Genomic DNA, 13,224 nt, shown 5'->3' on the forward strand with positions numbered 1-13,224 from the left:
TGTCATTAACATTTCACTGACACTCCCAGCAGTTCGCATAGGGCAGTGTGAACTGCCGCCGGGAGGCATGCGATGCGGGAACCCGCCGCGCATTCGTGGCGTTCCCGTATCGCTCCAGTGTGAACCCAGCCTAATAAGCGATCGTTTTTCTGATCGCTGTATTAGTGTCACAGGTGACGCTAGTTAGGCAGGTAGGTATTTAGGTTCGCCGCAGCTTTTTATAGCGCCAGGGACCCCCATATACTACCGCATAAAGCCCCCTGATTGCCCCCTAGTTAACCCTTTCACCAGTGATCACCATATAACTGTTACAGGTGACGCTGGTTGGTTAGTTATTTTTTTATAGTTTCAGGGCACCCGCCATTTATTACCTAGTCTCACTAGTGTACCCCTAAATTTAGGGGTGTCTACTTTCCAAAATGGGGTCATTTGGGGGGGGTTTGTGCCATCTTGGCATTTTATGGCCTTCAAAACTGTAACGCCCTTAGAAAGCCTGAAGGCGGTGCTTGGTTTTCGGGGCCCCGTACGCGGCTAGGCTCCCAAAAAGTCCCACATATGTGGTATCCCCGTACTCAGGAGAAGCAGCAGAATTTATTTTGGGGTGTCATTTCACATATGCCCATGGCATGCATGAGCAATATATCATTTAGTGACAACTTTGTGAAAAAAAAAAAAAAAAAAAAGTTTGTAATTTTCCCGCAACTTGTGGCAAAATATAAAATATTCCATGAACTCAACATGCCTCTCAGCAAATAGCTTGGGGTGTCTACTTTCTAAAATGGGGTCATTTGTGGGGGTTTTGTGCCATCTTGGCATTTTATGGCCTTCAAAACTGTAATAGGTAGTGAGAAGTGAACTCAAAAATTTACGCCCTTAGAAAGCCTGAAGGCGGTGCTTGGTTTTCGGGGCCCCGTACGCGGCTAGGCTCCCAAAAAGTCCCACATATGTGGTATCCCCGTACTCAGGAGAAGCAGCAGAATTTATTTTGGGGTGTCATTTCACATATGCCCATAGCATGTGTGAGCAATATATCATTTAGTGACAACTTTGTGTAAAAAAAAAAAAAAAATTTTTTTTTGTCATTATTCAATCGCTTGAGGCAAAAAAATAAAATATTCAATGGGCTCAACAGGCCTCTTATCAATTTCCTTAGGGGGTCTACTTTCCAAAATGGGGTCATTTGGGGGGGTTTTGTACTGCCCTGCCAATTTAGCACCTCAAGAAATGAGATAGGCAGTCGTAAACTAAAAGCTGTGTAAATTCCAGAAAACGTACCTTAGTTTGTAGATGTGACAACTTTTGCGCAAACCAATAAATATACAATTATTGACTTTTTTTTACCAAAGACATGTGGCTGAATACATTTTGGCCTAAATGTATGACTAAAATTGAGTTTATTGGATTTTTCTAATAACAAAAAGTAGAAAATATCATTTTTTTTCAAAATTTGCGGTCTTTTTACGTTTATATCGCAAAAAATAAAAATCGCAGAGGCAATCAAATACCATCAAAAGAAAGCTCTATTTGTGAGAAGAAAAGGACGCAAATTTTGTTTGGGTACAACATTGCATGACCGCGCAATTACCAGTTAAAGCAGCGCAGTGCCAAAGTGTAAAAAGACCTCTGGTCATTTACCAGCAAAATGGTCCGGTCTGAAAGTGGTTAATAAGGGGGCCCCCGGTACCCCTACCCATTCACCTGTGGAAAAAAAGTACAAAAAAAACAACACAGGGTTAAAATATTTTATTGCACAGCTCCGGGGGTATTCCGTCTTCGGGGGTCTTCTCGCCGGACTCCTCCGCTATCTTCTTGTAGCTCTTTTGCTAGCGGAGGAGTCCGGCTTTCTTCCTCGCCGCCGGCCTCTTCTCCCGACTTTGGGGGTCTTGTCCCCCTCTTCGGTTCTTCTGTCGCCGCCGCCTTCCGTTCTTCTTCTTCTTCTCCAGGATATGTTGCCTCGACGATCTCTCCGGCCGGAATGCCAGGGACGCACTGCGCGGCCACTTATATAGGGACAATGGGGCGGTGTCACATGGCTTTATGTCACATGGGTTGGTCACATGGGTTGTCGGGAAGAGGCCCTTGTCCTCATCAACATGGGGACAAGGTGCTTTGGGGTGGGGGGGGCCGCGCGCCCCCCCCTTCCCCAAGGCACCCCCCCATGTTGAGGGCACGCGGCCTGGTACGGCTCAGGAGGGGGGGCGTTCGCTCGCCCCCCTTTCCTGGCCGGCCGGGTAGCGTGCTCGGGCAAGGCTCTGTTGTGGACTTGGGGGGGACCCCCACACCGATTTTTTTTGGCGTTGGGGTTCCCCTTTAAGTCCATTCCAGGCGGCGGGGTCAGCGACGTCTCCTTCGCGGGCCCCGCCTAGCTGGAGACGCGCTCGAAATGAGCAGACTTTCCTCCGCGTGTGTGGGCGAGTCCGTTCATTTCAAAAGTAGGGCGCATAGTATGGCAGACTTAGCATGCCGTATTAGTCTGCTCAAAAAGTGCCGTGTGTGGGCAAGTCCGTTCATTCGAAAGTATGACGGACTGTCCGTCGGATTGTCTGACGGACTAAGTTGGCCAGACAGTCCGCCCCGTGTGTACGCGGCTTTAGAAACCTTCCATATTGCCTAACTCATTTGTTCCGCAGAGCATTCCTGCGTTAGAGGAGCAACTCTGTGGTCTTCGTTTCCCTTGGACACAAGTCCAGGAGGCTTTGCAACATGCCAATGATAGGTACAGACATGCTAACTGGAGATGCCTTCCTGCGCTTTCCTACGAGGTTGGGGACAGGGTCTGGCTGTCCTCTCGCAAACTCTGATTCCGTGTTCCCTCTGTGAAGCTTGCACCTTAGTTTATTGGGACTTTCCATATTCTCCACAGGATTAACCCAGTGGCTTATGCTTTAAACCTTCTTTCTAATATGCGTATATGCGTCAAATGTATTCCATGTCTCATTAAAACCTTTGGTCTGCAACCGCTTTACCACCTTGGTGCCACGTCCTCACCCTGTACAGGTTGAGAACCATGAGGAGTATGAAGTAGTCCACTGTTGACTCCCATAGGTTTCATGGGTCCATACAGTCCCTGGTGCATTGGAAAGGGTACGGTCTGGAGGAACGCTCTTGGATCTCTTCGTCAGACATACATGCCCCTGGCCTCCTCCGTGATTTCCATAGACATTTTCCCCTCAAGCCTGATGGTCCTTCGGGGGGGGGGGGGTGTCGTTGAGGAGGGGGTACTGTCAGGGCTGGGCCCAGCCCTTCCTTCTGTGAGTTGGCCGCTCAGCTGTCGGTTAATTGCCAGCTCCTATATCTCCACAGTGACTGACCTGTTGATGATATTCTGCTCGTCAGTCCTGCTTACTTAAGCCATCCAGCCTAGATGATCTCTGCCTTTGCCTGGTCAACATCACAGAGACTTCTGCGTGCCTGTTAAAGACTTGCTTGGTTGACATTCCTTCTGGTTCAAGATCCTGCTTGCTGTTCCACTGCGCTGATCCCTGGCTTCCTGACTTTCTGGCTTGTCTGACTATCCGTTCCGGTTACCCAACTTTGGCTATGTTTTGACTACGTTTGTTCCATTTACTTTTATTATTAATTATTAGTGTGATTTAACTGTACTTCTGCCTCGATCTGATTTATGGTTTCTGACAGAAACAGTTTTTGATTCAAAAGCCCTAAGTGAAAATGTCCAAATTGGGTCCAATTAGCCATGTTCTCTCCCCAGTGTCTCAGTGTTACAAAGTTCTAGGGTGTGAATTGGTAGCAGGTGTATTAAATTTGGTGTTATTGCTCTCACTTTCTCATACTGGTCACTGGAAGTTCAACATGGGACGTCATGGCAATTCATTGTGGTCATTTGGTAGTGAAAAATGTTTGAAAAAAGCTCAAAAACGCACATAAACCCATGATACAAATGTGGCAAAATGCACGTTTTTAACTCCATTTTTCTCATGCTTGCAGCTCTGGCATTTTTTAGGTTATCTAGTGTGCCTGAGGCCTAAAGCTTCTCTCAGCCTTCCGCTCAACTGAGCTAAGAAATAGGCATGTACCGGCACGCATGAACAGCAATACTTGTGCTCAAATACTAGCCAATATCAATACCTTTTGCAGTGCAATTTAAACCCATACAATATTAATGGGCTAAAATTGCACTGCAAAGAATCACATGTGATTTGAACAGGAATGCAGTGAAATTCCTGTCTGAATCACATGCGGATTCCTGCAACCCAGGCTAAAGTCACTATGACAAGCCTGGGTTCACACTAGTGGTGCAGGAATTGGACAGAAATCCCCCTACATTACTTTTCAAATCACATGTGACTCTGCAGTATGATTTGAGCCCATTTATTTGTATGGCCTCAAATCACACAGTACTTGTGCAAATGCTTTAGTATCGGCACTGATAACAATTCTACTAAGAAATACCATCAAGGCTGAATGTGTACCGGGGCGGCCCATCCATTAGCGGTGCCCGGGCGCCGCCCCCTCTCTCTAGGCCACCCCCTATATGCAATAGATAGATTCAGGGCACAGGGCGCATAAATTACAACAATGTTTTTTTTTTGTTAAGCACCTGATTAGAGCCAGAGGCACTAATAGGCTTCAAAATAGGATGGGCTCAGGATGAGGAGAATGCGAACAGAGCCCACCCAGGTGTGATACAATAGTGAATGAATATTTGCTGTTAAAACACACTGATCCCCAATCCAGCCCAAAAGAAGTGGGTTTGAGACCCGTTTTCTGATTGACTGAAAAGAGAAGACTCCCAATTGGCCGCTGAGGAGGGAGGAAACGGATGATGATGGGGTAAGTACTACCGACTGACCGGGGGGGTTGGCGTAGTGTTTGCCACCCCCCCCCCCCGTCCACTGGTCGCCACTAAAGTGTATATATATTTTTAATACAGAAAGTGACATATATAGTAGCTTTTAAGGCCATGGAGAAGGGTTTTCAATAAGGAAGTCACTGCTCTGGGCTTCAACAAAATGGCAACCTCCAGCGAAAAGAAACAGGAGCTATGGTGGAGTCAATTGAGCACACACTAATTTTGTTAGCATAATTATTAAAGGAAAATATATGTTCTTTTGTTAAAGAACATTTATTGTTATCAAACTGTTACGGGTAAAGTTCCGCTTTAATTACACTTTAAGAACAGTGACTGTTTGAATGTGGTGGGTTAATCAAATTTGCAGGTTTTAGCCCCCGTTCACATCATTGCGACAGGTCAAATCACATGTCAAATCAGAGCCTATTGCTGGCAATAAGAGCATCCCAATTGGTGCGACGCCGACTTATTTCCAAAAGTAGTTCCCGCACAGATGTCTTTCAAGTCGCCCCCCACCCCCAAGTCGGACTGAAATGCAGCTTTGAAAATGTGCGAGTTCAGATGAACTGTTGGTCTTATGGTGAAAATTAAAAGGCCCTTTTTTCTTTTTCTATAAAATAAAGAATTTGTAATTATGTATCTAATTAGTGTTCTTGAGTGCATATTTTCTATTTATTTCCATTTTGCTTATATGGTATGGTAAATTTTTGTTGGGAAATGTACCACACCATTATTATGACAAAAAATTGGTGCAGAACTGTAAAAATAATAAGATGTATTTTTACATTAGGAAATAGAGGTTTATTTAAAGGAACATTTTTGTTTGGCGAATAATGTAGATTGGCACTGAAAGCCTTCTGAAAATTCTAGTTTCCAAAGTGATTTTTATACTGTAAAAGAATCCATGAAGTCTAATTACCATAATGAAACAATGACATCACATAGCTTCAACATTGGATATAATACAGTGCCTTGAAAAAGTATTCATGCCCCTTGAAATTTTCCACATTTAATCATATTACAACCAAAAACGTAAATGTATTTTATTGGAATTTTATGTGATAGACCAACACAAAGTGGTGCATAATTGTGAAGTGGAAGGAAAATTATAAATAGTTTTCCAAATGTTTTACAAATAAATATCTGAAAACATGGCGTGTGTTTGTATTCAGCCCCCTTTACTTTGAAACCCCTAACTAAAATCTAGTGGAACCAATTGCCTTCACCTAATTAGTAAATAGAGTCCACCTGTGTGTAATTAAATTGCAGTATAAATACAGCTGTTCTGTCAAGCCCTCAGATGTTTTGTTGAACAAACAGTATCATGAAGGCCAAGAAAAACACCAGAAAGGTCAGAGATAAAGTTGTGGAAAAATTTTAAGCAGGGTTAGGTTACAAAAAAATATCCCAAGCTTTGGCTATATCACAGAGCCCTGTTCAATTCATCATATTAAAATGGAACGAGTATGGCACAACTGCAAACCTACCAAGACATGGCTGTCCACCTAAGCTAACAGGCTGGGCAAGGAGAACATTAACCAAAGAAGCAGCTTAGAGACCCATGGTGACTCTGGAGAAGCTGCAGAGATCGTGCTCTCCACAAATCTGGCCTTTATGGAAGAGTGTCAAGAAGAAAGCAATCATTGAAAGAAAGTCATAAGAAGTCCCATTTGCAGTTTGCGAGAAGCCATGTGGGGGACACAGCAAACATGTGGAAGAAGGTGCTCTGGTCAGATGAGACCAAAATTGAACTTTTTGGCCTAAAAGCAAAACATTATGTGTGGCGGAAAACTAACATTGCACATCACCCATCCCCACCGTGAAACATGTTAGTGGCAGCATCATGTTGTGGGGATGTTTTTCAGCAGCGACAGGGAACCTGGTCAAAGTTGATGGGAAGATGGATGGAGCCAAATACAGGACAGTCTTAGAAGGAAGTCTGCAAAAGACTTGAGACTGGGGCGGAAGTTCACCTTCCAGCAGAACAAGGACCCTAAACATGCAGCCAGAGCTACAATGGGATGGTTTTCGATATTCATATTCATGTTCATGTGTTAGAATGGCCCAGCCAAAGTCCAGACCTAAATCCAATTGAGAATCTGTGGCAAGACTTGAAAATTGCTGTTCACAGACGCTCTCCATCCAATCTGACAGAGCTTGAGCTATTTTGCAAAGAAGAATGGGCAAAAATGTCACTCTTTAGATGTGCAAAACTGGTAGAGACACAGTTATGTGCTACTATGGTTGCAAGATAACTGAAATACATCACAGGTGATATCATTTACTGCTCAGTGATTGCAATATTCTAGTCTGCATCTCTCCAAGGTAATACATAAAACCTGGCCTGTTAGTGGGCCCTGAGAACAGGGTTGATGACCACTGGTCTATCACATAAAATCTAAAATAATAATAATAATAATAATATAATAATAATTATAATAAACCTAGCTTTTGGTTGTAACATGACAAAATGTGGAAAATTTCAAGGGGTATGAATACTTTTTAAAGGCACTGTATAGTGCATTTCACAGTGTGTCTCAATTTGGAACATTAAGCTAGGGTTTCCACTTTTTTTTCAAGCCAAAGCCAAACACTTTAGTGGTGCACAGCAAAAATGTATTTATTTTTTTTGGCATAAACTACTTGATAGTAACAGACCTGGGACACCTTTGGGCGCTCCAAAGAAGATAGTATTGTGGCGTGCATAGTGCCCCCTCACCAGGGGCGGAGTGACAACTCATGGGGCCCCCAGGCAATCAGAGATTATAGGGCCACACAGTATACACACACAATATACAATCACACAGTATACACATATATGTTCACACAGTATACACAGACATGTTTCTATTGGCTGAGAAGGTACTGGAGAGGTGGGGCAGCTATAATCTCAGGATTTTTAGACCAAAAGGATGTCGGTAAGGGATATTTCAGAGACAGATGTAAAAAAAAAACCACAGATCTTTACATACTCTTCCTGGTTTTACTGAGGCTGGCAACCCTGATGGGGCCCCCTAGTGGCCCGGGGCCCTCGGGCAGTGCCCGATTGGCTGAATGGTCAGTCCGCCCCTTCCCCCTCACCCTCCTATCAGGCCCTGTTCTGAGCCACATTCCTGTCTGAATACTGTGTCCAGGTTTCAGGTGGACTGAAACCCAGGCCACATGATTCAAAACCCGAACTGTCTGGGTGAATCCCGAACAGGTGGCAACCCTACATTAAGCCTTCGTTCACATCAGGCCGTTTTGTCAAATGTGATTTGACATGTCAAATTGCATGTTAAATCGCCGCCTATTGCTAGCAATGGCACCAATCCGAATCAGCGTGTCCCGGATTCCCAAAAGTAGTTCCTGCACTACTTTTGGTGACTTCGGGTCGATTTGAATAGACACTTGTGCATAAACCCACAAAATCCCCCCCCCCCCCCCCCCCCCCCCGAAGTCAAACTGAAATGCCAGTTTGAAATCGTTCAGCTGTACCCGCAAGATTTAAAACCTGCCCTCAGTGTGAAAGTGGAATAAAGAACACTTTGGGGTTGATTTACTAAATGCAAATAGTCTGTGCACTGCAAGTGTAGCTGCTCTAGATCTGGGGAACATGCAAGGAAAGTAAAAAAAGCAGCATTTTTGCTTGCACATGACTGAATGATAGAAATCAGCAGAGGTTTCCCTCATTTCAGAATTTCCCTCAGATCTAGCGCAGATGCACCTGCAGTGCACAGTATATTTGCCTTCAGTAAATCAACCTCATAGTCACAGTTTTACAGGAACCCACATGTATAACCAACAAAAAAAACAGCAGAATTGTCTCCAAAGACTGTTCACACTAGGGTTTATTATATAAGCTTTTTAAGAGCCCAGTTGTACTTTAAGTAGAACTAAGGACAACACCTTTTTTTCTTCATGGGCCATCTATGTCCCATTGTGGAGATTCTTATTCACTTCCTATTCCCTGGTCAAAACAGGAGGCGAGAGGAAATTCCATCAAAATGATAGAATCCCTGGTTGTCAGCATGGTCACTGGAGGTAGTGTCTCCATTGGAAGATTTAGACTCTTTTCCTTGTTTCCCAGGAAATGTCCCAATTTGGTTTTCCAGAGTTTTCGCTGCCACTAGAGGTCCGCGGCTGGTGGAGACAATGTCTCCGCCAGCCGCCATTTTTAGGAAGACCAGAAAAAGGAGAGCACGGCTGGGTGGCTACAATAGAAATTGAGCTGCTGTGGTGCCGCCCACCCCCGCCCCACTTCGCCACCCTCAGCCGCGCTGCTGGTCTGTTATGGAAAGAGGCGGAGGGTGGGCATTGGTACTATTGTAACCACATGGCCGGCTCCACCTCTATTTTGTTCCCCCTTGGCCTCTGTTCTGTAATGGCTGCGGAGATACCACTACTAGGATACTACTAGGACATCTGATGTAAGGAGGGGCACCCCTGGGGACACATGATGTAAGGGGGGGGGGGCACCGCTGGGGACAACAAAGTAAGAGGATGACAGCAAAGAAAAACTGATATGTGTTCTAATCCCTCTTCACTCCACTGCAGTATTTAGTTATATTTTCAGACACAAGTAGTTGTTCAGAGATAAAGCTAATTATTTAAAGGGCACTAAACAATACTAATTTGACATTCCAGCCATATCACTTTAACTAATAATAGAATACTGAAAATGTTGGATAAATGGCCTTAGCATACCCCCTAACTTTCTGAGATGAGAAAGAGGGACACCTGGTATTTAGGCAAGGGGCACATCTGCTGCCACACCCCCATTACATGCATGGAGAATTAATACACAAAAAAAAATGATTGGTTAAAACCACAAGGGTTTTTTTTTTTAAGCACTACGAGTCCATTCACACAGGGGCAACATAACTTCCAGTGAGACTTTGGGAGGCAACTTGGACACGGTAACTTACAAGGCAACTAGAAGTTGCCTCCAGGACAGGGGATTTTGCCAGTGGCCAATCACATAATAATCAGCTCTGTGGGAGGGAGGGGTTTGCCTAGAAAACTATTTTTACTTCCTGGAAAGTTGCTTCAGTTAAGACAGGGGATCCGACTTGGAGGCAACTTCCATTGAAATCAATGGGTACAAGTTGACTAGAAGTCAGATTGAAGTAGTACAGGAACCTTTTCTGAAGTCGGAGCGACTTCAGTAGTGTACCATTAAGACGGCTCTCATTCACTTACATTGATTTTATCATGTTGCACGACTTGAGGCAACGTGGGGCGACTTCAAGACGGATCCAAAGTTGCCCCTGTGTGAATGGACTCTTATCCTGGCTTTTGAAACAAATGCAACAATTTTGAAAGTGTACAAACAAATGAAGAGGAAAGAGATAACGTTTTTACAAAAGAGGGACAGTCCCCCCAAATAAGGGACAGTTGGGAGCCTGGAAGTTTTAGCACACAATTACTAGGTGTGGTATTGTATTTGTGTGTCAAATTGTTTGTTTTCTTCAAACGTATTCATTCTACTTGTCATTGTATCATTTCCAGGCAATGTTTGGCAGCATGTTCCAGACAGAAATCCAAACAGCACTGTAAGAATTGCACGTGAGCGGTTGCCTACAACAATGCTCCATTCCTTTGAACCTACAGACTTGTCAGCGAGCTTCAGGACACCATCATTTTGGACCATGTCAAAATAACTGATTGGTAATGCATGGTTCGGAACAGCAGTATGTGCTGCATTTCACCCAAAAAGGAACAAAATTCATATGACAATGAATTGTGTTGATGACATTCCACTGTCTGGATAATGAATTCCAACTGTATCGCAATCTTCATAAATGCAGCTACAGGTTTAATCTTTGGTGTACCTGCCATAGCTGAAAGTTTTGCACAAATCTCACAAGCATGACTTTCCATTGTGATAATGGAAACAAAACTAAATGGAGTCCATATAATAGCACTGGTGACTTTCAAAAGTCTGTAAAGCTGTCCATGAAATTTTTAAACTTGCTATCTTTTCAGAGAAAATATGACTTTTCAAAGACCTGGAAAAAAAAATTGCCTAATGTTGCTTTTGTAAATCAAACACTGAATCTTTACATTATTTATGCCACTTGTGTAACTTGATCAATTTCAACTAAATCAAATGTTTAAAACCTCTGCTAGAGGGATTACTAGCAGAGTATTTCCTGGAGATGTGCAGAATTAGATTCTACCATCTTATACTACATGAAGCCAGTGACCAAACTGCTATTGACTTTGGACTGCAAAGCTATTAAAACTGTCTTTAGCAGCCATAATATGCATACTGTTATTAATATGTGTACTGGTTAAACATTGGTATTTACAGTATTTTATCATGATTCCTGTGTATGCTAATTCTAAATTGCATGCAATAAAAAGCACTGATCATGGAAATGTGGCAGACTCTAGCTTGTGTCTCAGTGAAAATATTTTTGCACACCTTTATTATAAATAATTTTAAAACTATAGCACACCATGTTGATTACGGTATATGGGAAATAAAAATCTTTTCTAGCCTACGTGTCTATAATTGTTTGCGACCACCCAACATCTTTACTTGTATGTTTTCTTTCCTGACTGTTGCTTGGTTCACAGACTTCACTTCCACTTGTTGATTTGGCAGTTTATTTCAGTCACCTGTTTGCCATGTCAGCTGTTGCAAGAACCTGAGGACTGCAATCTGACAACAATCCATGTCTCAATGTGGGTGTCCTGATGAAGGCGATATAGTGGTTTATTTATGCACATACCAAAGTCCATATGTACCCCTGGATATACAGTCTTTGTGTACTTATAAGCCATAATTATTAGGAATGAGCTGATCTGTGATCTGATTTGTTCAGACAAATCCCAAACTTGTAGGGCATTTAGCGGGAATTGCTCTGCTCAGGCTTTAGCTAATGATGGTTTTGACTTAATGCACAGCCCACACAAAAAACGAAAATTTGAATATCAAATACTTACCACAATTTTCCTTTCCACCTCCGAGTAAGGCCCCGCCCACCCCCATGCTATCAGGACCTAACTCATAAATTTGTCCTCCATGCTCTGAACAACGTTACGTAACTAGAACTTTGTCCATAGGGTGGGAGCGTGCGCTCACATGGAGCTCATCAGAAAAGGAAAATTGCAGCAAGAATTTGAAGTAAAATTTTCAGTTTTCCTGACAGCTCCATGTCAGCCCCCTCTGGGAAATAACTAGATACAACTAGATATAACTTACCGATCGAGGAAGTCTGATAACTCAAATGTAAGCAAAAGACTTACCTCAGCCAGCTGATTATCAGAAATTCACAGATCGTCTCAAGTTCCTTGTTTTGGATTCTCAGGGTCACCTGTATATCCCCTCCTAGGAAAAGTTTTCCATCCTGACATGGAAATTTATAGATAGGTAACACCTATCCTCATATTGATTAGTGCTTCCAAATTATTAATAACTACTGCAGTAGGGAACAGACACAAAATATACGCTCCGCATCTTTCCAAATAACTGTTCTGCTTCATTATGACACAATTGAAGGTTTTTATACACATGATTACGTAGGTATCACATTATTATAACAATTGTACGTTTATGGTAACAAGGGGCATAACATAGGCAGACTAATTCTAATCAGGACTTGAAAGAATGCAAAACATGTAACAAACACATTACTAGTGCTGTATGCACAGTGACGGCAGCATGCAATACATACAAAATAGAACTTACAATTTTTTTTTACAGGTGGAATGCTGCAATTATCAGTTTAATTATGGCCGCCGGCCACAGAAATAATAGTTTTGCCAAACTCCACTGTAGTCAACATTGACGCATCAATACGGTAGTGAAAGACAAACGTGTGCATGGACGACCTGGTTGCTGCCTTGCATATGATTTCTGGCGATATCCCACATGACGTTGAAATGCTCCTCGTTGAATGAGTAGTTATCCTCTCTGAAGGTGCCAACCCCTTATCCTTGCATGCCAATGGTGATGGTCTTTACCAGCCAGTTGGGGATAATCCTGCTTGAGGCTTTGTATCCCTTGCATACACCGTCTGGCATTATGAACATGAAGTCCTAGACCCTGACGCCAGAGGTCGCTTTCATGTACCTTTTTAGAGTTACGCCCACGTCCAGTGGGCTGAACTCTTGTCTGTCTTCCTGGAAATAGGTGGGCAGCACTATTTCATGACTTAGATGTAAATTTGGGGCAACCTTAGGGAAGCCTGGCATAGGCCTTAGAATGACCCTGTCTGCCCCTGATGCTGGTCAGGCATGTTTTTGTAGGGGGGGGGGGGGGTCGCTGGGTTTCATTTTCGTGTTGATGTTGGTCTGGTTATGAGCGGGGGGGTTGGGGGTGTCCTGGCACAGGGGCAAAGGGGGAACTGCGGGCACTTCGGTGGGCACTGCATTCTCGGTCCACTTGGTCAGATTGGGGGGGGGGGGGGTCAGGTTCTTGCGCA

The 13,224-nt window shown here is 43.5% G+C and overlaps 1 protein-coding gene across 5 annotated transcripts in view; it reads left to right on the forward strand.

Moving 5' to 3' along the window:
- SLC26A9 (solute carrier family 26 member 9) overlaps positions 1 to 11,298 on the forward strand; it is a 753,885-nt gene extending 742,587 nt beyond the window's left edge. For all 5 annotated transcript variants that reach the window (XM_077481318.1, XM_077481322.1, XM_077481323.1 and 2 more), the window contains one exon: positions 10,301 to 11,298. In XM_077481318.1, the coding sequence (XP_077337444.1) occupies positions 10,301 to 10,348 (48 nt within the window). In that variant the 3' untranslated portion in view covers positions 10,349 to 11,298. The remainder of the gene's footprint in view (positions 1 to 10,300) is intronic.
- The last annotated feature ends 1,926 nt before the right edge of the window (positions 11,299 to 13,224 follow it).

The sequence above is a fragment of the Lithobates pipiens genome, unplaced genomic scaffold, assembly GCF_037356315.1.
Source record: "Lithobates pipiens isolate NorthernLeopardFrog02 unplaced genomic scaffold, aLitPip1_a1.2 Scaffold_16, whole genome shotgun sequence".
In the NCBI taxonomy this organism is placed as follows: Eukaryota; Metazoa; Chordata; class Amphibia; order Anura; family Ranidae; genus Lithobates; species Lithobates pipiens.